At 41.2% G+C, this 24,524-nt stretch overlaps 1 protein-coding gene across 1 annotated transcript in view; it reads right to left on the reverse strand.

Moving 5' to 3' along the window:
- ryr2a (ryanodine receptor 2a (cardiac)) overlaps positions 1–24,524 on the reverse strand; it is a 172,127-nt gene that overhangs the window by 31,984 nt on the left and 115,619 nt on the right. The window contains exons 79-95 of the mRNA XM_078279587.1: positions 24,332–24,383; positions 24,126–24,176; positions 23,917–24,016; positions 23,214–23,293; positions 21,924–22,000; positions 19,157–19,230; positions 11,489–11,569; positions 10,321–10,409; positions 9,735–9,863; positions 7,652–7,756; positions 6,982–7,063; positions 5,188–5,346; positions 4,896–5,050; positions 3,973–4,188; positions 3,040–3,312; positions 1,944–2,150; positions 1,354–1,653 (exon numbers count right to left, since the gene is read on the reverse strand). Of these exons, the coding sequence (XP_078135713.1) occupies positions 1,354–1,653; positions 1,944–2,150; positions 3,040–3,312; positions 3,973–4,188; positions 4,896–5,050; positions 5,188–5,346; positions 6,982–7,063; positions 7,652–7,756; positions 9,735–9,863; positions 10,321–10,409; positions 11,489–11,569; positions 19,157–19,230; positions 21,924–22,000; positions 23,214–23,293; positions 23,917–24,016; positions 24,126–24,176; positions 24,332–24,383 (2,230 nt within the window). The remainder of the gene's footprint in view (positions 1–1,353; positions 1,654–1,943; positions 2,151–3,039; positions 3,313–3,972; positions 4,189–4,895; positions 5,051–5,187; positions 5,347–6,981; positions 7,064–7,651; positions 7,757–9,734; positions 9,864–10,320; positions 10,410–11,488; positions 11,570–19,156; positions 19,231–21,923; positions 22,001–23,213; positions 23,294–23,916; positions 24,017–24,125; positions 24,177–24,331; positions 24,384–24,524) is intronic.

Below are 24,524 nucleotides of genomic sequence, written 5' to 3' on the forward strand. Positions count from 1 at the left end.
GGTGTGGCCAAATCAGAAAACAAATTTTAGGAAAACATTCTTAAAAAGAAAGAAACGCACCGGTGAGCTCAGCAACACCAAAAGACCGGAAGACCACGGAAAACAACTGTGGTGGATGACCGAAGAATACTTTCCCTGGTGAAGAAAACACCCTTCACAACAGTTGGCCAGATCAAGAACACTCTCCAGGAGGTAGGTGTATGTGTGTCAAAGTCAACAATCAAGAAGACTTCACCAGAGTGAATACAGAGGGTTCACTACAAGATGTAAACCATTGAGTGAGCCTCAAAAAACAGGAAGGCCAGATTAGAGTTTGCCAAACAACATCTAAAAAAGCCTTCACATTTCTGGAACAACATCCTATGGACAGATGAGACAAAGATCAACTTGTACCAGAGTGATGGGAAGAGAAGAGTATGGAGAAGGAAAGGAACTGCTCATGATCCAAAGCATACCACCTCATCAGTGAAGTATGGTGGTGGTAGTGTCATGGCGTGGGCATGTATGGCTGCCAATGGAACTGCTTCTCTTGTATTTATTGATGATGTGACTGCTGACAAAAGCAGCAGGATGAATTCTGAAGTGTTTCGGGCAATATTATCTGCTCATATTCAGCCAAATGCTTCAGAACTCATTAGACGGCGCTTCACAGTGCAGATGGACAATGACCCGAAGCATACTGCGAAAGCAACCAAAGAGTCTTTTAAGGGAAAGAAGTGGAATGTTATGCAATGGCCAAGTCAATCACCTGACCTGAATCCGATTGAGCATGCATTTCACTTGCTGAAGACAAAACTGAAGGAAAATGCCCCCAAGAACAAGCAGGAACTGAAGACAGTTGCAGTAGAGGCCTGGCAGAGCATCACCAGGGATGAAACCCAGCGTCTGGTGATGTCTATGCCTTCCAGACTTCAGGCTGGAATTGAATGCAAAGGATTTGCAACCAAGTATTAAAAAGTGAAAGTTTGATTTATGATTGTTAATCTGTCCCATTACTTTTGGTCCCTTAAAAAGTGGGAGGCACATATACAAACTGTTGTAATTCCTACACCGTTCACCTGATTTGGATGTAAATACCCTCAAATTAAAGCTGAAAGTCTGCAGTTAAAGCACATCTTGTTCGTTTCATTTCAACTCCATTGTGGTGGTGTATAGAGCCAAAAAGATTAGAATTGTGTCGATGTCCCAATATTTATGGACCTGACTGTATATATATATATATATATATATATATATATATATATATATATATATATATATATATATATATATATAACATCCATAACATCCTTCAGTTTCAATAGGGTTCTTGCACCCGTCGGTGCTCTGGCCCTAAAAATGAGTTAGACTCACCTGGTGCCTCCGTCTGAGCTCAGGTGGGGGTGCTGCGGGTGGGGTTGGGGGGGTCGGGGAAGGAACCGGGGAGTTGAGCAGTTCGGTCAGGCTGGCGTTGGGATTATGTGGGGTGATCTTGTACTGCCCCCCCTCTCTTCTTAAGTCTAGGCCAAAAATGTCTGACAGCAGCTCGGTCTCACTGGTGTTGACTGCCAGGTCAGCCAGGTCCTCTTTGGGGGGTCTCTTCTCTCTGTCCTCCCCTTCACCCCGCACCTCGTCCTGGGTGGGGTCAGGCATGTTGGCCAGCAGCTCTGACACCTGGGGTGGAGGCAGGTTAGGTATTTAGGAACAGCTAATTACGGCATTTTAGGCCTTTGTTAGACGGTACAGCTTGAGACGTGAAACGGGAAAGAGAGGGGTAATGACATGAAGCAAAGGGCCGCAGGTCGGAACTGAACCCGCGGCCGCTGTCGTAAGGACTGAGCCTTCGTACATGGTACACCCGCTCAACCAGGTGAGCTATCCAGGCGCCGGCTGCTACTGTAAATAGTTTTTTTTAATGACCTGTGGATACACTGCTCTATTGCTTTAGAATGATGTATAGTAACCTTTATGGTCTTGGCCCCCTCCACCAGATTGCCTCCCATGAAGGTGTTGTAGAAGATTCGGCAAAATCCTCGAGCCACACTGAACGCCACGAGAAGGAGGCCCAGCAACACTGACCAGTTAAAGGACACCAGGGTGGTCACCATGTCCTTCACTGTCATGTTCTTTATCTTCTTCATCTGCTTCTTCAAACTCTTCATGGACAGTACCTGAAAAGAGAGAAAAAGTTGAGATGAATGGTCCGTTCAGTGGTACTCAACTGCTTGCTAGGGCTGGGGACCAAATTCAATACTTTTTAGGCACCAAAATGCCAAAGTATCGAGCATCGAAAAATGCCTCGTCATTCAATGCCCAATTCTAATACCTAAGGAGTAAATCTCATCAGGTTCAGTGAGCCAATAAGCACGCAGCATGCTTCTACCAAGATCTGATAATGCTTGTGATTGGCTGTCTAACATTACACGTCGTAGAGACACGCGGGAAAAACTCTACGCTACACAGAGACAGGGCTCACGTTGTATTTCTGAAATATATGATATCCCCTTGCATTTACATTTTTTCAAAAAGTTAGAATTCTGAATATTTTAGAGGAATAGTACCACGTTTTGGAATATGCACTAATTACCTGTCTGTTTGAGAGTGAGATGAGAGGATGGATGACAGTTTCATGCATGTTTAGTACAGGGCTGGAGTCAGGATGTGGTTAGCCTAATTAGCTTAGCATAACAAAAGGGGAAAACAGCTAGCCTGGCTTTGTCCATTTATCTACCAACAGCTCTGGAGATCACTAAAGAACACATGTATCATGTTTGTTTAACTTGTACAGAAAACAGAAATGTAAAAATGACTATTTGTGGTTTAGATTCATGTACTGGAACGTTCTTTAACGAACAACAGTTTATCCATCTACCGAGTACTTTTGTGCAGCATCTCTGACCAAATACTAACACACAGACCTGAGATTGGTATCAATCGTCTTATTCCACTTTTGGAAAAAAGACAAAAACACATTTAAAATAAATTTCAACTATACCTTTGAAATAATCCAATACACACACTTTGATTGTTAGCTGTGTTTGGTGCTGTGTGCGCTCTCACCTTTATAAGCAGCATGACGTTGTGTTGCAGAGCTAAGAGAGCCATGCTGACAGTGGTGACAGAGAAGAAGCCCATCTCAGGGTTCTCCTCGTCTGGCTTCTCCCGCTCACTCTCCTCTTTCATCGCTGAGCGCTCGCCGGCGTCAGACATCTGAGCCGCCAGCTGCATTTCAAAGATGGTGTCCTCGCAGAAATTCACAAACAGCTCCATCTTCTCCTTCTCCCCTCCTTCATTCACCACATCAAAGATGAACTGACGCTTGGATTCTTTGACCTGGGCAGAAGGTATATTAGTGACAACAAGGAGCTGGGAGGAAATTTGAGGATTTATTGTCACTATTCAACACTCTAACCAAATCACTGACACAGAGCTGTAACAATTCAAAATTTTGCTGTACAATTAATTGTCTCAGAAATCATTGCGATTAACAATATAATTGTCTCTTTGAGTCCAATTTAAAAATATATATATTTTTTTTAATGAATTCCAGAATACATTTTTTAGTTATAACACTGTTATGTGACCCAGATAATGTAATAACACAGGTAAACAGCCTATAAAGTAAACCATGCCTCTTTATTATTAAAAACATTGTATATTTTTCTTCTTAAAAACATAAAATTCACTATAAAACATGTATCCTCATCAATAAAAAACAAAGCATTGATCATTAACAAAAAAGAAGATAAAATTAAATACAGTACAAAAAATAGTCATCACTATTGGCAAAAAGTGCCAACAACTAACAAAAAGCAGAGCTTAAGCACTTATATAATTACAATTTGGCATATCCAAACAACATCAGCAATTACCATCAACATCCATACCCCTTAAAACCTTAGCTAATATAATAAAGAAACTGCGATTACGTAAAAATATTGCGATTAGACATGACACGTTATACTATTGATTCATATGCTGTGTCATCTTTACCTGAGGTTTCTCCCACTGTGTTCGACTGGACTCGCTGATCTCAAAGTAGACCCTCTCGATGCGCTTGGCACTGCCCATGATCTCGATCCGGCCCAGGTAGGGTTGGAAATAGTTGAGGACGCTATCTGCCAGCTCCAGGAAGGTCTGCAGCCGGGTGTCATGAGGCATGTGCTCCGACAGGTTGGTCAGCAAAACCGCTACATTGAAGCCAATGTCCTTTTGAATCACAGTTTAAAGTGTTGTTTTTTTTTCTTTCGTTTCCTTTTTCAGCATGTTTCCCACTATATAATCCTCAACCCTTGAGGATGTTACCAGAGTTACATTGGGTCCATTTTTCTGGGCTAAATGTGAACTACTACACTATAATTTGTAGGTTGCAATCTAATGCCTTACTCAATTTTGCAAAGTGAATGTAAAAAAAGTGCAACTGGCCAGCACACCACCAACTAATGTAACTGTTTAGGTGTGAAATAAATGAGTAAAAAGTTGTTACAGTATAGAATTAATCTACAGAATGTTGTAAATCTTTTCCTAATGGGTGCTGTCCCAGTTGATCATTATTATAACTAATTCAACACTAACTCTATTTTATCCCACCTCTAATGCTCTAATGCAAGCAAGTAGAGCCATTTTCATGCTCCCCAAAACCAACAAAACAAAGGGATTCATTAGTGTCTGACTGAGCTGCCAATCAAGAAGCCCAGTCCAACAAATGGAAAGGCAAAAGAAAACACAAAGGAAGAAGAAGACACCGAAATAGAAATAACAAGAGAGCTCTCCTACTTAATCCCCTTTGAGATGTTGAAACCATTCTCCAAGAATAGATTTTAATAACAGATTATGATGACTGAGGGGCTTAGTTTTGGACAATTTGAGGCCCCTTTTAAGACTTTATAAAGATCTGTAACCATCAAGGCTGTTACCTTGGCTGGCTCATGAAAGCGCTCCACAAATTCTTCATAGTCCAGGAGTTCATTCTCATCAGTCTCAGCACATGAGAGCAGGAACTCGGTCTCAGACTGGGTGTAGTGTTTGTGGCTCTCCATGGCCTTATGGAAGTCCCTCTTGGAGATGACACCTGGGAGTTCATTCATACATCTATAAATCACCTGCAGCTCTCTCCGTGTCACTTTGGAAATGGTTGTACATTCAAATGATTCAGATGCTTTTCCAATGACAGCTATGGTGTAAGAAAATGGGATTTTAGAGCCTTGCCTTTTCCGTCAGGGTCATACTCCTTGAAGGCGTCTGAGGAGGTCAGGTCTTTCAGTTTGAGGAACATGTCGAAAAACTTGAGGATCATCTCCACATTGTTGGAGGACTCCACCAACATATCCACCATCTGCTTCCCAATGGTCCCATTCACCACATTACCTACCAAACAAGACAACGCATTTAATATAGGAGGTCTCTTGCAACCACAACGTGACACATTTGTAACCATCCACAGGAGACAAAGCCTCTGTCAAAGTATTTGCGATGCTTGACAATGTTCTCAGAGCTCTGTGTTACTGGGTTATGCCTGTGTGCTTACGACACTGCTCATTTAGTCTTAGGACAATGACAATCTGACAGTCGACTGAATGAGCAGTGACCTGCCACACTAATTAAGCAGAACCAGTTTCATTTCTCAAACAAGATACATCCATCCAGAACAATGTACAGTAGTGGGCTACATTTCAAGGAATTACTCAAAGGGATAGTTCCTCTTTTTTGAAGTGGGGATTGTTGGAGATACTTATCGATAGTCAGTGTATACAGTTGATGATGGTTAGTTAGTTAGCACGCCGCCAGTTTGGAGAAGCAGACAGGAGTACCACCTTGGAAGCTAAACAATGTACTGCTGTGGACGCGGGCAGCAGCTACGGATTTCAGCCACCAAAACAAATCCATTTCAGTTGAAGTGTACGCAATGGAATGCAATTTCTTTAGAATATTTTCACCACTTTACCTTGCCATCAGACCTTTCCTCCAGTTACCACAGAAGCTTCCTGTCTCTCTCTTTTGGTCGTTCAGTCTCCCTCTGCATATCCTTCTGTATACTCTCGTATATAAAGGTACCGTGTTGTCTCCACATTCAACGCAATTTCCTGGACTCTGTCATAATCACTCAATTTTTTTTTCTTGTTTGTTTATTCCATAAACTGTGGAAAGTCGGACCCCTCGATAAGTACGTCATACAACCCCATTAAACAAAAGCTAAACTATCCTTTTAATAAGATGATTCAAAGCATAACAATGGCTAAATTTGTGTCATCATTTCATTTATCTTTGGAATGCAATATCTTTTACTGTATAATATGTCTGCAGGCACTTAAATGAGTAGGGTAGGGCATCGTTTTGATTTGAACAATTCTGATTCCAATACAGATTCTTCCTTTTGATTCCGGTTCTTATCGATTCTCAAATTCGATTCATTGAGGGGTGGAGTTGAAACGGGTCAAATGCTTATTTCACAGATAATTTTGTCTTTTATTTCTATTCAATGGTGATTTACAGTTTAACCAGGCTTTTTCATCATAAAATAAAGCCACATTTTACAGCGCCGCTTACTGTGCTCCACGGCTGCAACACAACAAGCACCTGGAAGTACGGTGGCTGCTACGGAAACATAACTTGGGCCTGTTGAATTTGGAACCGGTGATACAGATGATTCAAAACCACATTTTCCAACCGATTCCAATAAAAAAACTATTCCAATAAATTTTTGAAACGATTCCAAGTTTGAACCGGTTCGTGAAGCCCAATCCCATAAATGAGTCTATTTACCTCATCATCAGCATGAAGCAACATGTAGAAGCCATTTACAGTAATAGCCATGTGTGTCCACTCACTCAAAGCGTTTTTTGAGAGATGATTAAACATTTGTAGAACCAAACACTGCTCAGACTGATTTAACACATTTCAGTAAACAAAACGTGCAAATACCCAACCTCAACCATCAGCTCTTTCAGTATGCCACTCCAGCTTTAACATTTACTACAGAAGTACTCATGAAAGCAAACCTACCCTCCAGCATAGACAGCAGCATGACCACCATATCTTTCTGAAGATCCATCAGTTCCTTCAGCAACTCAATCTGACTGGAGTCCTGAGGGGATAAAAAGAGACCGAACCATCTACACTTTGTTTGATCATCTCAGAGAGTACTACCTCAGAAAAATGAATAATATTTGATGTAAATGTGGAGGAATTACTATAAAGTCCAGGAAACACTGTTTATCATATCCCCCTTGCTTAAAAAATAATTTTAAATTTGAATATACACACTGAAGGCAAACACCTATGCAGATTTATGTATACCAAGGGGGAAATTGTAATATATGGTTTCCCTCAATTACGGTGAGAGAGAGAACTCCAGATCTGGGTGGAGGAGTTTAGGGGATGGTGACAGGATTGTGGGATGGGCTGGTAACTCTCAGTAAACTCTTTGTTCTGTTTAGCTTTAGCTTTACAAGTGACCAAGATGAAGCTTCCTCACACGGTAACTGGTCTCACCAGTTGAGGCACTTTTTTGTCTACATTAGATAGTGTACAATGGAAATGTGACAGGAAATAAGGGGAGAGAGAGAGAGATGATGTGAGAAAGGTCCAAGGCTGAACTGAAATTGGGGATGTTGTGATTACATTGTTACCATCTTAGAGTCTACAGACGCCCCACATAGTGACTTCAACTCACCTGAGACAATTTCATCTGCATATGAGCAAAGACATGCAGAAACCCAACCACAGCGTCCCACAGTCGACTATGGGCCAAACTCTGCTGGTTGCCAGTACATGGACCCTACAACATCATTAGTAACAATCACAATCACATCACAACCAACAATTACCTTTACACAACAGGTTTCCTACACTCAGATATAGTGGTGTAACGGACCATAGTTAATCCGTGGTCTGTACGGATCAACACTCACGATTCGGAATGCATGTGAACCGCAGATTAATTGCAAAGTTGAACCATAATTACATAATTAATAATAACAACAGTGTAAAATAAATGTTTACTGTCGCGGTTACTTAAAGTAGGCTGATAAATCTCTATGGAGGGTTGCCATGAAAAGATACAGGCAACACAATTTTCTGTTCACGTGATCGGAGCATGTTAAAAGCAGTTGATAGTGGCCGGGTTGGGTCAGTGGGTAGAGCAGGCGCACATATACTGAGAGGTTTATGCCTCGACGTAGAGGTCCAGGGTTCGGATCCAACCTGTGACGATGTCTCCCCCTCTCTTTCCCCTTTCTCACCTAGCTGTCCTATCAAATAAAAGGCGGAAAAGCCCAAAAAATAATCTTAAAAAAAAAAAAATTGATAGAGACGGCCATGGCTACTGGACGAGCAGAAGAACTTACTGCGTCTACAGAGCTTTGTCATATCAGCGGCAGTTAGTAGTTGAGGTACCCAAGAATAGGGGGCTTTGAGCTGGGTACAGGGCACCGCGAGCTGCCGGTCGTTCGGTGGACATTACGGTTAAGTTAAGGCAACAAAAAGTGAGTGTTATGCGGCAACGACTGTTAAGTTTAGGCACCATAACGTCTAGTTAAGTTTAGGAAAAAGACGGTGGTTTGGATTAAAAGTGCTATAAGCAGAGAAAGAGTGTGATGTTGTTATAGAGGATGTATATGCGTACAAAACATAATGAGTTACGTGAACTTAAAGACAATTAACACAAGTCAAACTTTAGTCATCTCAATGTACTCTAACTTGGAGGAACTTGAAATAAGAGAGGGAGGAAGAAAGGCAGCGAGGAGAGATGCTACAGAGGAGAGCTTCTCACAGTAAATACTGTACATAAAGCATGGACCATCTGGCAATGACCAGCTTTACTCATCAGAACCAGAAGCAACTGATGATTGTAATGTAATGCCTGTTGGGTAATATAATAACCCAGAAACGTATGTCCTTTTAAATAGGTAAAAATGCAGATGACAAGTATTGGAAAAATTGCCATATATTTCCATAATAAGTTCACACCGACCACACTCCCAGTCTACAAAAGTATCTAGACCAAGTTGACCAGCATTTGTTGTGTACTGTTGTGTGATTCGAGGATTTTGTTCCTGGTTTGGTACTGTAGGCCTCTTTCATCCAAAGAAGGGGAGTCTTAATGCTCCAGCATAACAAAGATATTTTAGACATTAGTGTGTTTTCAACTTTTTTGATGACGGGTGGGTCTAGGGGAAAGGGAAGGTGCATGCACAACGCCTTGCTTCTCCTGGGAGGGTTAAGTGTTTGTGAATGTATCCAGCAGCGTAAACACTGGCACCACTGGCGTAGCCTCATTAGCATAAAGAAATGTAGCCGCGGAGAATCTGATGGCAGGGAGAGAGCAAGCGAAAGAGAGGAGGAGAAGTTATCCTAAGGAACACGCATTTCCTGGGTGAAAGTCCTTTGTTATATATATATATATATTGTTCCGCCTTTTTTGCGCTGATCCGAAAATTGATTTGATCCGTGTCTTGTATCCGTGATCCAATCTGAACCGTGAGTTTTGTGATCCGTTGCACCCCTACACAGATTTTGCCAGTATTTGCCACAGTTACAGCCTACAGATATTGTACAATATCAATGTCATGTTGCTTTTCAATCTGTCCATAGTAGAATTATTTTCTTTAAGTGCACTGATTTCTCGTCAACCACCCAAAACAGACAATCATGGCTACTGCCCACCTAACCCTAACCTCATCAACGCTTGAGAATACTCTGAGAACTACAGTGTGTCAGTTATTACAGTGATTTCAACAGTGATAGTCTTCTCGTACCTGGATGTACTCTGTGAGTGTATTGAAAACCTGCTTGGCCACATTTATTGCCTTGGAGAAATTCCTCTGGCCCTGCTCGTCAATAACATCTTTACCAGAATAATACCAATAGAAATCACTGATAGACTCCTGGAGAGGAGTCCGGAGGGAGGAGGGGAGGGGGAGGAGGATGAGGAGAAGAAAAGAAGACAACAATGACACTGATTAACATTGAGTTAAAACATGACAGTATCAGAAGTAGCAGAATATCACTGTGGATATGTATGTTTGTATAGAAAAAGCTATAGAATATAATTAGAATATGTAATAATTATATAAAATTCAATCATAATTATATAATTCATTATTATATTGAAGGAGTTAGGATCATTATTTGCCTGTTGTAGCCTACTGTTTTGCCTTAAAGTGAGCAGAAGATAATGTTGGGAAATTTAGCATGAAGATCAATTACAACCACTAATGTACAATGCTAGAATATGATGTGCAAATAGATCTCTCTCTCTCTCTCTCTCTCTCTCTCTCTCTCATATATTGGCTAAAACTGTACTTCCTTATGAACCTGCAGTAGTGAACAAAAAGAGCTAACCTGTACTCTGAGGAGGTAGTCAACAGTAGAAATAATGATGTTGACGGTCGTATTGTTTCCTGTTTGCGTCCTTAGGTAGTTCTGGAAGTCTGAAACAGGATATTGCAAAAGATTGCAATTTTGCACTTGTAAATCGTTAAATGAAAAAATAAAGTAGTGGTAACATTTCTGTAAAATATTGCACGACAATTTATGGAAAACCTAGGACATCAGAATAAAATCCACATAGAGAATAGCTTATCGAGTCAGAAATGTGAGGTCATCTTCTGAGTAAATCTGCATTTATCAGTGGGTTAATTAAAGGGATACTTTGCCGATTTAAATCCAGCTCTTTGTCATCTTTGTGTGAAACACACTGCCCACACAAAGATGACACAGAGCTGAATTTAAATCAGCAAAATATCTCTTCAAGACATGCAAAAAAGTGTATGTTCTTTGACATGTTGGTTAAAGAAACACATTTCCCATCAATATTTCAAACTGCAATCACACACTCTTAATAGTAGTTAACGTTGCAAACTCAACAATTGTGATAAAGATGGGGTGCGACTTGAGCTGGAAGCCGGTAGAATGTTTTCACATACCAGCCGAGTCACTTTTCTGGTTAACACCTAAAAACACCTAAAAACACCCTCAGCATTAATACATTTTGTCATGATTGTGATGTTCTGTTTCCTGTTTTATTTTGAAGTCTGTCTTGTCTCCCTTGTCCTATCTAGTTTACTTCCTGTCCTTTTGTTTTCCCGCCTGTTTGATTGTTCTGCCCTGATTTGTTTCACCTGTTGTGTCTCCTGTTTCTTGTTAGTCCTTGTTAACCTGTGTATTTAGTCTCTGTGTTGTCTTTGTCTTGTGTGGGAGCATTACGTTTCTGTTCATTGTGTTTGCCGTGTAGTCTGTTGCTGTGTGTTCTGTGAGTGTGTTTGTGTCTGGAGGCTACCTTTCGTCTCTGAGTTCCAGTTTTTGAGATCCTGTTCTGTTTGTTCTGGAATTAGTTTTTGCCTCTTGCTTTCTGGACACTTTTGGTATGTACTTCATTTTTGTTTAATAAATCATCTAAACTGCATTTGGGTCCAAGCCAAACCGTGACACATTTACCCCAAATGTAGATGCTCAGCCATATTCCTACTGTGGACCGCATCAGTAAGTGACAGAGAACTTGCACACACACCTGAGTTGTGTCCTTCACAGAGCAGCTGCAGGAAGCGGAAAAGGTCACAGGTGAACTCATCATCCTGCATGACCTTCTCACCTGGCCGGAGAGAAGAAACACACACACACACATACATGCACACGTACACAGACAGAGGCACATGCAGACGCACATATGCACAAGCACATACATAGATTTGCACAAACATACACACAAGAACACAAGCATGTGCACACACACATTCATATATACAGACACACATACACATAAAAAAGTCAGAGAACAGGGGAGACAAAAGCAGACAACATATAGGAAAGGGATAGACACACAAGAAGATGGAGAGTGAAGAAGTATTAAAAAGAGATGGTGCTAATCCACCGTGTTTTCTTACAGTCAGTGAAAGGTGTAGGGTTATAATACACCACTCTGACCTAACACACACACGCACACTCTTGGATGAGCAGTGGGCAGCCACAGCACTTGGTGGTGGACTGAAGTGGGTTGGTTTTTAAACTGCAGCATTTTACAGTCAGAACTGGATTCAGGCTGTTTTCTCAAAGATGGTTTGTTTTTAAAGAAAAGGTGTTGGTCACTGCTTGTCTTTGTAGATTATGCATGGATTGCAAATACATTGAGGAAGTTGATGACAACTGCTCTGACTGTGTTAAAATGCTGCTTTGAACCAAGGAATGCAAAAGGAAAAGAGGGTCAGAGAAAGGAAGATGAGACACTTTACAAAAACAAACATTGACAGAATACATCCATACGATATGACAAACTGGACAGGGCTGAGGGAAGAAAATCTGTAGGTCTGAAACAAGACTGAAAGTGCAGTTTTCTTTTATAATGCAGGCAATTTAGTGGACGTGCAACATTTTCTATAGATCACTCCCACCAGGATGTCAGAGGTTTACTTTTTATAGTGGCCCAATATGACTGACTTTTGCTGATGTCCACTTGTGTAATCGGGGGGGGGAAAGGTCTGATGCATCTGCTAACAAATATCAGAACGTAATTGTTATTATGTTACTTTGTAGTAACAGGTTAAAATGTAACCGTGCCTCCTCCACAAAGGGTGTGTTGTTCGGATTCAGGAGTTCCTGAAAATGTTCCTTCCACTCACCAAACATGTCTCAGCAGTTCACCTGCGCAGCTAAAAACCGTCTGGGCTTCCCTCTGAGTCGCCAGACCTTTTGGAGGTCAACCGAAAGTCCTTTTCTTTGGACTCCAATAGAATTTTCTATTATTATAGTGAGTAACCTAACACTATATTTTTTTTTCATCAAAAAAAAAAGAGAAAAAGATCCAATGTTTCTTCAATGACAACTTATTTCTAAGATTGTAAGAAAAAAGTTGAAATGACTATTTAGCGATTGTGTAAAGGCACTTTCAGGCTTATTCCCAACACAGTGATAAACTAGATGAAGGGAATAGATTTGTCACAGTTGAAGAGAAACGATGAGACAATATAAACCTTTTATTCCTTATATCTTCAAAAGGATTATCAATAGGATTATGATAAATGACGAAGTTAAGGATGTGGTGTACAATAAATGCGCATAAAATGTCCTCTACAATAGCGTGAGGTTGTAAAACTATACACAGTATAATGCACGACTACAACTACAACCAAAAATACAATACTGGGGTGAAAATAAGTCAAATCATAAAATAAGGACGGGTTATTCAAATTAAGTTTTCTCACTGAAACAAAACAGTCATGAAGGACACGTACACTGACTACAGACCACAGCTCAGCCAGTAAACAGAGAGGAGGAGGGAGGAAAGAAGGAAGGATCAGAGTTCACCCCCATCCATTTAGAGAGCAGCATGGCACAAAACAGCCACTTTAAAGTCCAACAACACTTAGAGAAAAAGAGGAGAGGTGGTCCAAACACAACGGATGAAAAGGTAAGAGATGAGAAATAAGCAGGGCTGCAACCACTGGCAATTTATGTCTTCTGGGTTTTTTTTGCAGATGAATCTATACATAAAATACTTTATCGAGAATATACATTCTTTAGCATTACACTTTCTTAAAACTGTTAAAAACAATTACAACGTAATTTTGTTTGTACTAATACTGAATGCCCTGATCTTTTTGTCTTAACGTAAGATCAGCCGTACTATAACAGTTCAATAAATCATATTCTTTTTATTTTGTCCACCTAAATTTGCATCAATGAAGCTATAACACCTCTCAGTAAGACAGTTCAATAGCAAAACTACATCCTCCAAAAATCACCACCTTTTTAAAACGGTTATAAACTCAACATGATAGCCTACATGAAAGAATTTAGACTGGTGAAACTGCACTAGTTTTAGTAAGCGTTATGTAATAAACTTGAGTTTATAGCATGCTAACAAAAGGTTCCCAATTACGCATTCCAGTAGACACAGAGCCACATTTGCACATGTATGGAGTTGTGTAAATGCTCCATTTTGTTCCTCAGATGGTCTCTAAATGTGCTGTTTGCTGCTGAGCAGGTAGTTTACAGTGGGTTTATCAGAGCTTTGGCCCTGAAAACAGCTGTCTGATGCAGTGTTGATGAGAGCGCTGAGACTGAACCAAAACAGTAACGTTGCAAACTGTAAAACCAAAACGACGAGCTTAAAGACGCTAAAATTCCATTATACATAGTCATTTGATCCATTTAAAAAAAATAAGTGGAGGCTTAATCTACCATTTTGGTTGGCTGATTGTGGTATTTTTGTATTCATTGCAGCCCTTAGAGAGTCAGAAAGGACAGAGATAGAGGCTGAGAACACAGATGGGATTGTACACTTCACAACGGATAACAACCAGCACAATAACCATCTCCATTACTAAGACAAAACAACCAGCTGACTTTAGGTCGACTACATGACCGAGAGGGTAAGGGTGGAGGATGGTAAATATTAGTAATATTTAGAATGTGCCAGATACTGTACAAATCCTGAGAGGGAGGCATACATGGGTTCAGGTTGTGACACTAACTGTATTTCTACAACTGTGCCTGTACATGTCTGGATTTTTAAATCTTAACATCTATATGCTGTATTCAAAAGAAGTAATCATAATCATCATCAGTTTGCTTATTCTGGAAGAGGAAGATGTGGAACATTTTACTTCAAAATTCAGAAGTGGACTTTAAACAGTATAAAAAGACCAACTACCAAAGCAACCAGAGAGCAAGTTATAATTGGCCTAGCAAGAAAAAGAGAGATTAGAATGGTGAGGGAAGAAAAAGTAGCTACAAGCACAGAGCAGGTAAGGACGAGGTCTGAAGGTCTACACTCAGGACCTGGACAGAACTGACACAACAGCTAACCAACCATAGTGAGTGAGAGAGAGAGAGAGAGAGAGAGAGAGAGAGAGAGAGAGAGAGACAGAGAGACAGACAGAGGGAGAGACAGAGATAGGAGCGAGACCAACCAACACACAAGGAAATGGCAGAAGGCATAATTACCACGCTCATGAGTGATGACTGAGGAAGGGAAGAAGGTGCAGTAAACCAAAATGAGAAAAGGAAAACAGGGGGAAGAAAGAAAGAGAGAAAGAAAGTAAGAAACAAAGAAAAAGATTACATATAGGGAAAAGAGATTAAAGAATTCCGAATTTTGTTTGGTCAACATGGGAAAAAAATAATGTGTTGACAGAAAACCTGTACAGCTCAGTAAAACTCAATAGGAGTCATCTAAAATAAATATAATATATTTAAAATATTAAAACATCAAGACCGTGTGCATTTTTTTTTCTTCTTGCCTGATCGTGGACGTGCACTCACAGTGAACTACTACTAAATACTTTGTATTAACAAGACAATGATGAGGAAATTATGAGTAGAAAAACATTATCAGCTGTGCCATGACTAGCATTATGCTATAATAGGTGCAGTAATGATTAATACAAAGTCAGTTTTAGTAATTCCTGGTAGACAAATCCCGGAAGTGGAACCTCGTGGATATAGACTATCTGTCCAATCTGAGTTTTCTGTTGCACGAATAAAACAATTTTTTTAACGTACACATGTTCCACCAAAACAAGTTCCTTCCCGAGACTTTTGCAGAGGCACCGTCATTGTGTCCAGGGCAATAAACCAGAGCACGTTTTTCTCCCATCCCAGAATGCTGTGTGGACCCTCCTCCGCAGCGCTGTGTAAGGTCTGGCAATGCGAGACTAACGTTACTGTAATATTATTACTTTCCCAAGTAACTAGTAGCGTAATGGATTACAAGTTCCAAAACAGTAATTATATTACAGTTGTAATGCCACGTTTCTGCTTTACCAGAACACGATTTGTCCAAGGGAAGCTACCTGACGCCGTGTTTACGCCGGCCGCTGAAGTCCTCTGATCAGTAGTCTGGCCATTCCTATCAGAAGCATTTCTCTGTGCCGGTTAAAAAGCGATTCTGCTCCTCTGCACTTTTCTAATCACACATCCAGAGGTGTCAAGTAACGAAGTACAACTACTTTGTTACCTTACTTAAGTAGAAATTTTGGGCATCTATACTTTACTGGAGTAATTATTTTACAGCAGACTTTTTACTTCTACTTTTTACATTTTCACGCAATTATCTGTACTTTCTACTTCTTACATTTTAAAAATAGCCTCGTTACTCCTATTTAATTTCGGCTTGTTTTCATTCAAAAAAACACACACACAAAAAAAACAACCTATCCAGATAAATCGCACCACCCGGATAGAGATTGTGGTTGGATGAGAAGTATAACCATATACCATTCCGACACCCTATTAGTTTGTACGTGATCCATCGCACCTGCACCTGACACAAATCACGTCACACTCCAGCAAGTTAATAGCAGACGTATGTAGCCTAGTACTAGTACAAAGATGTCCGTATATAGCCTAGTACTAGTACAAAGATGTCCGTATGTAGCCTAGTACTAGTACGAAGATGTCCGTGGCAGAGACTCAAGAGAACTCGAACAAAATGTCCCAACCAAGCACCAGCGAGGAGGTTGGTAGCCAGGAAGACCAGCCGACCCTCCTACATCCCTGGCCGTACCTGGAAGAATTTTTGAAAATGGTTGGATGCAAAAACAACTCCTTTCGAATGCGCCGCAAGCTCTGCTAACCCAAGTACCACAAGCTCATTGTTTCCAAAACTTGCCGTCTAATTTGAAAAAGCATATTGATATTATCATATATATATATATTATATTATATTAAAGTCTACTCCAAGGTGCTGGAAAGGAGGGTTCGGTCGATAGTCGAACCTCAGGTTGAAGAGGAACAATGCGGATTCCGTCCTGGTCGTGGAACAACGGACCAGATCTTTACTCTCAAGGATCCTGGAGGGAGCCTGGGAGTATGCCCAACCGGTCTACATGTGTTTTGTGGATCTGGAGAAGGCGTATGACCGGGTGCCCCGGGAGATACTGTGGGAGGTGCTGCAGGAGTACGGGGTGAGGGGGTCCCTTCTCAGGGCCATCCAATCTCTGTACGACCAAAGCGAGAGCTGTGTCCGGGTTCTCGGCAGTAAGTCGGACTCGTTTCAGGTGAGAGTTGGCCTCCACCAGGGCTGCGCTTTGTCACCAATCCTGTTTGTAGTATTTATGGACAGGATATCGAGGCGTAGTCGGGGTGGAGAGGGGTTGCAGTTCGGTGGGTTGGGGATCTCATCGCTGCTTTTTGCAGATGATGTGGTCCTGATGGCATCATCGGCCTGTGACCTTCAGCACTCACTGGATCGGTTCGCAGCCGGGATGAGGATCAGCACCTCTAAATCTGAGGCCATGGTTCTCAGCAGGAAACTGATGGAGTGCCTTCTCCAGGTAGGGAATGAGTCCTTACCCCAAGTGAAGGAGTTCAAGTACCTTGGGGTCTTGTTCGCGGTATTACATTCAATTTATCGCACCGTTGTGACGAAAAGAGAGCTGAGCCAGAAGGCAAAGCTCTCAATCTACCGGTCAGTTTTTGTTCCTACCCTCACCATGAAGGCTGGGTCATGACCGAAAGATCAAGATCCAGGGTACAAGCGGCCGAAATGGGTTTCCTCAGGAGGGTAGCTGGCGTCTCCCTTAGAGATAGGGTGAGAAGCTCAGTTATCCGTGAGGAGCTCGGAGTAGAGCCGCTGCTCCTTCAAGTCGAAAGTAGCCAGTTGAGGTGGTTCGGGCATCTGGTAAGGATGCCCCCTGGGCGCCTCCCTAGGGAGGTGTTCCAGGCACATCCAGCTGGGAGGAGGCCTCGGGGGAGACCCAGGACTAGGTGGAGGAATTATATCTCCAACCTGGCCTGGGAACGCCTCGGGATCCCCCAGTCGGAGCTGGTTAATGTGGCTCGGGAAAGGGAAGTTTGGGGTCCCCTGCTGGAGCTGCTCCCCCCGCGACCCGACCCCGGATAAGCGGACGAAGATGGATGGATGGATATTGATATTATTTTTTTCCCCTTACATTACTTTACTTTTATACTTTAAGTAGTTTTGAAACCAGTACTTTTATACTTTTACTTGAGTAAAAAGCTTGAGTTGATACTTTTTAAACCCTAGTATTTATACTTCTACCTGAGTAATGAATGTGAATACTTTTGACTCCTCTGCACACATCTAATCTGTGTGCATGCGTGTGTGCTAGTCTCTTTCGCTCTCTGTTTAGACACAACGGAGTCATTAAATGCACAACTGCAAAAGGCTGCTTGTCAGGATAATGTTAACATACACTGGGTCATTTTAATCATTGAACACCCCAGCAGGTGGGTTTCTCTGATGAGGCACAGTCTCTTATAACATCGGGATGATTTGTTCCATAATCCATACACATTTAGGTACCCCATGCTCTGCAAACATGAGGATTAAAATATTCATGTTTACGTGAGGTGAAAAGAAATAATGATAAGAAGTCAGAAATGTCATACTACTTTTACAAGACTAGAAATTACTTAAAACAAACTCCTATGTCATTGCTGCACCTATAGTAACATGATGATAATTTACGCACCAACTTATGCATGAACAATTCCTCATAATTACCTATTATTATCCAGTGGTTAGTCAGTTTGCAAGTTATGACTGTATTTTAAAATCTAATACTACAAAATAGTAAAACAAAAGAGAATTTGATTTGAGAATTGAATTTTGAAAAGTATCAGTCTAAAGGATGATTGTGAACATTTGTAACAAAGGTATACACACATAAGATGTAACAGGCAAATCATAAGCACATACACATGTACATTAGGAAATCATACTTGATAATGCATATGGAAAACAGGTAGTACTGCATAACCACTTGATAAAAATCAACAAATCGCTCAACCAAAGTGATGACAGGATAAATGGGACAAAGCAAGATAAAGAGTGATGATTTGACAAGGAAAAAAAGAACGTTTTTTTAAATGTGCTGCTTTCGTGTCTTCTTGGGAAACATTGATATTTTCAGTTGGAGAAAAAAAAGAAAAGGTTTTTCCTTCAGCTACCTTAGAATGAAACCAATGGTTTTAGCAAGCAGTGATTTTTTTATAGGTAGCTTTAAATGTACTGTACCATCCTTAGGTTAATTTAAGTGACATTTGAGAATTTGACCTGCACCTGGTGAAGAAAAGCATTTTAACATCAACAGACTATATGTCGTCGGGAAATACCAATCTCCATCTCAGGAAAAAGAAATATTCATAGGACGTTTATTGCTATGACTATTCAAAAACATAAACCAATGAGGTGTAAACATCCTGTAGTGAAGCTTACCTGATCCCTCCTCTGTCACCATTCCCAGTCCTTCTGCTTTGTTCTGCCTCTCAAATGCATTTAGATCCAAAACACTAAAAAAAGAAAAATCTCTGTCATTTTGTGCTCTCTTCACTGACCTTGGCCCTGATTGAGCCCCGTTGTTATAAACCATTACAACTATGTTGAGTATTACCAGTTCCTGTTTGCAGTGTAGACATAATTGTACAGACAAATATCACTGGATTACTTTGATGCTGAAGAAAACTTAACGTGACGTGGACGTTTATTTGCAATGGATGTAATAATGATATTCCGCAAAGTCAGACTGAATCTAGAAATATGTGCATCATGCCTGTGTGTTCAGATTTGACCATGTTATGACTCAGGGAAGACGTTCAATTTTTGATGCAATCTGGCTCTGAAGTTGTTAAGGTTATTGTCAAAGTATCTTAACTGCCTCCATGAGCTGTATCACAGCCACTGCTGCAGCTCCAAATACTGAGCATGTTGGAGAGCGGTCTTATCAGCTGGCTAAACTACAATCCCGAACAGTGTTTCCCCTGTAAGGGGCCCAAAAATAAAGCCAAATATCTATTGCGTTTCCCCTATTTTCATTCTGCAGCAGCGCACTGCCGTGAACTGCAGCGCCACACTGCCGTGAGTCCATAAACAAGGCAACCGTCTGTGGTTAGTTCACGCCTGGAACAGCAGGACAGTTGAGTGTTTTATCTAAACTGCTAAAGTCAGCTAAGTGAAGTGAAGATAACGTTGTTGGTAGCTGTCGGTAATGCCGATGTAAGGCATAAATTGCATCTGCCAGGCTAAAGCAGTCAACCTATGGGAAACGCTGACTAACTTCCCATTGTTTTTACAACTCAACACGCACCTGTCTCTTTCACCTGCCCCCTTCAACTCTCCTCACCCTCCTAGGGTTGGGTTGCTTCATAGTGAAATAGGGATGTGTATGAGACGGTCCATGAAGAAATTCAAATAATCTGATTTATGCCATACTCTCATTATTGGTCATAACCAGATGGTGTCTGAAGTGTGCACTTCAATAAAGTCACTGTGACTTGGATTGTTTTGTTTCTTTTAAATGAATTCAATCAATACTTCTATACTAAATAGACTTGACTGCTCTTTAAGTGAGCCTGTCAAAACCCCACAGTCAGAACCCAGTGACCTGTGCTATGAATACATTGTAACTATTGACCCTTTGCAAACACGTCACACGACCACGTGACGGCGCCATGACGGACGGCGGAAGCACAGGCTAAACGGTAGTAGATGAGTAGAAAGTTTCATAGTTTCAATCAGTTTGAAATACATAACACTAAATAAACTGTATTTATGGCTTTATATGGCTTCTTCTATTGAACAACAAGTTGTCGTGCCGTTATCGGTCGAGGTAGGGCATCTGGTAGGTGCTCACAAAGAGCAGTATTTGGAGAAGTTGGAGATAGCAGGATTGCATACCGACCCTTAATTCTTTCTCCCTCCGTTTTCACGGACCTCATTAAATCACCGAGTCTGCCCGACTTCAGTCCACACGATCTGTACCACTATGTGGTAAACGGGGTACCCCCATATACTGGTGCTGATCTGTACCACTATGTGGTAAACGGGGTACCCCCATATACTGGTGCTGATCTGTACCACTATGTGGTAAACGGGGTACCCCCATATACTGGTGCTGATCTGTACCACTATGTGGTAAACGGGGTACCCCCATATACTGGTGCTGATCTCAAAGCTTTAAAAGTCTGGATGCTTCCCAGTTCTTTGTAGCTGGCTGGGTTACAGGTACGCGATGCTACGCTAACGGCGGGGGGAGGTACCTCATAATGGCAAAGATAAGACATCAATCTAGGGTTTATTTTGTATTACCATCTATTCTTTACTTAAGTAAAGATTTATATAACACGTAGCCCATGGTTTTAGAGGACATGGTCGGTCGTGGCTACCCACATACCGTTGTTCACTGGGTGTGCCAATGCAACTTCCTAGCTAAAGGATCCTGAACACATCCCAGCTCTGGGAAGTGCAGTCATTAATTATCTATCACACGTTAATCCATGCAGTAAATCACGGAGTGTATATGATCAGTACTAACCACGCATAATTGTAACATCTAGCCATCTTCTTATCTGTGATTATATTCGCCGTGTAGCCTATGTTTAGATTTGACCGGTGGATATTACGACGCGATGGGCAGCAGCTAGCGAGCAGTCCAAAGCTAGCTGCAGCTAGCTCGTTAGCTAGCCGGGGTAGGAGCTCCACAGACCTGCATTTAACTCGTTTTTGAAGCTAGTTTCCGTGCCATGTCCTCTTTAATTTAACCGATATTTTTTGTATGTGTGTTAAGTTAAATGATCAAGGGAACGGCTTTCTTTTTTGGATATGTAGTTAGGTCAGTGAATAACCGCTGTTAGCTAGTTATGTGGGTCATCATCAGGTTGGACCTGTTAGCAGGACAGCTGGTTAGCACGGCAGCTAGCTGGTTGAGGATAATTTTATTTATCACTCATTTAAAACAGAAAGGCAATACATACACATGCTTGTGTTGGTGAGGATTACTCTGCAGATTGTGAATGTGAGAACACAAACACTTGCCGAGTTTAGCTTGCCGTCCATCTACAGCATATATATATATATATATATATATATATATAGCTCTTCCGCCGTCCGTCATGGCGTTCATAATTCGCGCGAGTGGAGCGTGACGTCACGTGCAAAGGGTGAATATGTGTTTCAGTCTTGAAACAGAAAGAGTTTGTAGTGTTACCTGCATGACTGCATCAGACCAGCCAGACTCTGAAAAAAGCCCACATCCTTTTTGTCTTTCAGATAATCCAACATTTTCTGTCAAAGAGACAGAGAAAACCACAAAGGACAATGAGACAGATGAGTTATATTTCAGACCAAAATATGCTTTAAAACAAGTGGAGGTGGACACAATAATATGAACAACTATACAATATGGTCTTAATTCCTCATTGAGAACAGGGTCTCAACAAACACAATACACTTCACAGGAATACTGAATTGGTTTGCATTTATTGTACACGTGTTCCTGTTGTTCAGTCCAATACAACCGGCCTGCCAAAACATCGACAGTACCTTTACCAAGCTCAGAATGTTCGGTTTTTGCTGACATTGTCAAAAATGTGTAAATTCAATTATAGGTACATTATTCTCATAAGTACAATAAATGTGGTGTTGTACTGGATAACATTATACTGAGAGGTGAGATTGTGGTTGGATGAGAAGTATAACCATATACCATTCCGACACCCTATTAGTTTGTACGTGATCCATCGCACCTGCACCTGACACAAATCACGTCACACTCCAGCAAGTTAATAGCAGACGTATGTAGCCTAGTACTAGTACAAAGATGTCCGTATATAGCCTAGTACTAGTACAAAGATGTCCGTATGTAGCCTAGTACTAGTACGAAGATGTCCGTATATAGCCTAGTACTAGTACAAAGATGTCCGTATGTAGCCTAGTACTAGTACGAAGATGTCCGTGGCAGAGACTCAAGAGAACTCGAACAAAATGTCCCAACCAAGCACCAGCGAGGAGGTTGGTAGCCAGGAAGACCAGCCGACCCTCCTACATCCCTGGCCGTACCTGGAAGAATTTTTGAAAATGGTTGGATGCAAAAACAACTCCTTTCGAATGCGCCGCAAGCTCTGCTAACCCAAGTACCACGAGCTCATCGTTTCCAAAACTCGCCGTCTAATTTGAAAAAGCATATTGATATTATTTTTTTCCCCCTTACATTACTTTTACTTTTATACTTTAAGTAGTCTTGAAGCCAGTACTTTTATACTTTTACTTGAGTAAAAAGCTTGAGTTGATACTTCAACTTCTACAGAAGTCTTTTTAAACCCTAGTATCTATACTTCTACCTGAGTAATGAATGTGAATACTTTTGACACCTCTGATTAGAATTTACAGGTTTGCCTAATAAAAGTGACAACTGAGCAAACAATGGAAACAGCAACAATGAAAGAATCATAATAAAACTGCCATGTACATGACAGAAAGAAAAGTAACTTTGAAATACCTGCTGTACAGTAGAGTTTCCTCCATTGAGAATAGCTATGCCCAGCTTCAGAGTAGAGGCCACCATGGGACCCATCTCACCTGGTGAAGAGGAAACCACACACAGAGAAAACAACTGGACACTAGTTCTTCATCTACCAGGAATCAGGGGCATTCCAAAGTCCCTGTCTCACTCAATGAAGAATCAATGTACTTTTACATGTAATATATAGACCCAATCACAATGCTGGTTTACAATAATTTCCGGATAGAAAACTCCTGAATGAACGGAGACGATGAACAACTGGATACACTCTCATCTCATTCATTTTTAAAATGTGTTTGATGCTTTCATATGTCAACAGTTTGACCAACGTTAGCTTGGAGAGCTAATTTACCTGTTGGGCCACAGACTAAAGAAAATGACACCACCCAAACTAGCAGTCAGACAGACCAGCGGTGACACTGTTACTGATTAGTTATTATCATTATTAATCCTGTAAAAATTATCTGTAAAAGTTTGAATAGTCCATAATTGTAATGGACGCTGACTGCTTTTAATTTGTAAACACTTTTAAAGAGGCTTTGGAGTTGTGCAAAGTAGCACGTTAGCACTTCAGCTTACACCTACATGCATAAACCTGAGCACTGAAAGTGGCTATATAGCACAATCATTCAAATAGTAGTGTTACAGTAAAGTAGTTACAGTGGGAGGCAGGACCTACCTTTGCTAGCGCTGATGGTTTGAAGCACCATCTCAGCAGCTCCTCGGTCATGCAGCCGAGCCTGCTGATACAACAGCTTCTGCTTCTCCATCTCCTTCTCCTGTTTATGTGAAACAAGGCACACGTCTGACAGGCAGCAGCATACACGTTCACAGCCAAGACCATCATGGGGACTGACGGATAGACAGAGTGAGCGGCTGATCACCTACTTCAAAACTCTTCACTTCCTCTCCATCCTCATCTTCTTCATCATGACAACTCTGAAGGAGGGAAGAGTGATAAAGATGAGAGACAGTGGACAGCAGAGGGAAAATGTGTTGCAAAAGGACTATCATCACCCTGTGATAATACAGATAATTCACTTCTGAGTACAGTAATGAAAAGGTTTCTAGTGCTGGTATTCAGTAGCTGGTACCTTAGCCATGATGTCAGCATAGGCCATGTAGAGATTATCCTCATCCAGTTTACTGCAACACAAAACACACACACACACACACACACACACAGCAGAAGTTGACTGACTACACAATTGACTGAACAGGCTTTATTATTAAAGCTGCATCAAGCTCTTTTTTTATTGCAGCATTGACTGAAATGACTCTGGTTAT

This window comes from Sander vitreus, chromosome 21, assembly GCF_031162955.1.
Source record: "Sander vitreus isolate 19-12246 chromosome 21, sanVit1, whole genome shotgun sequence".
Taxonomy (NCBI): Eukaryota; Metazoa; Chordata; class Actinopteri; order Perciformes; family Percidae; genus Sander; species Sander vitreus.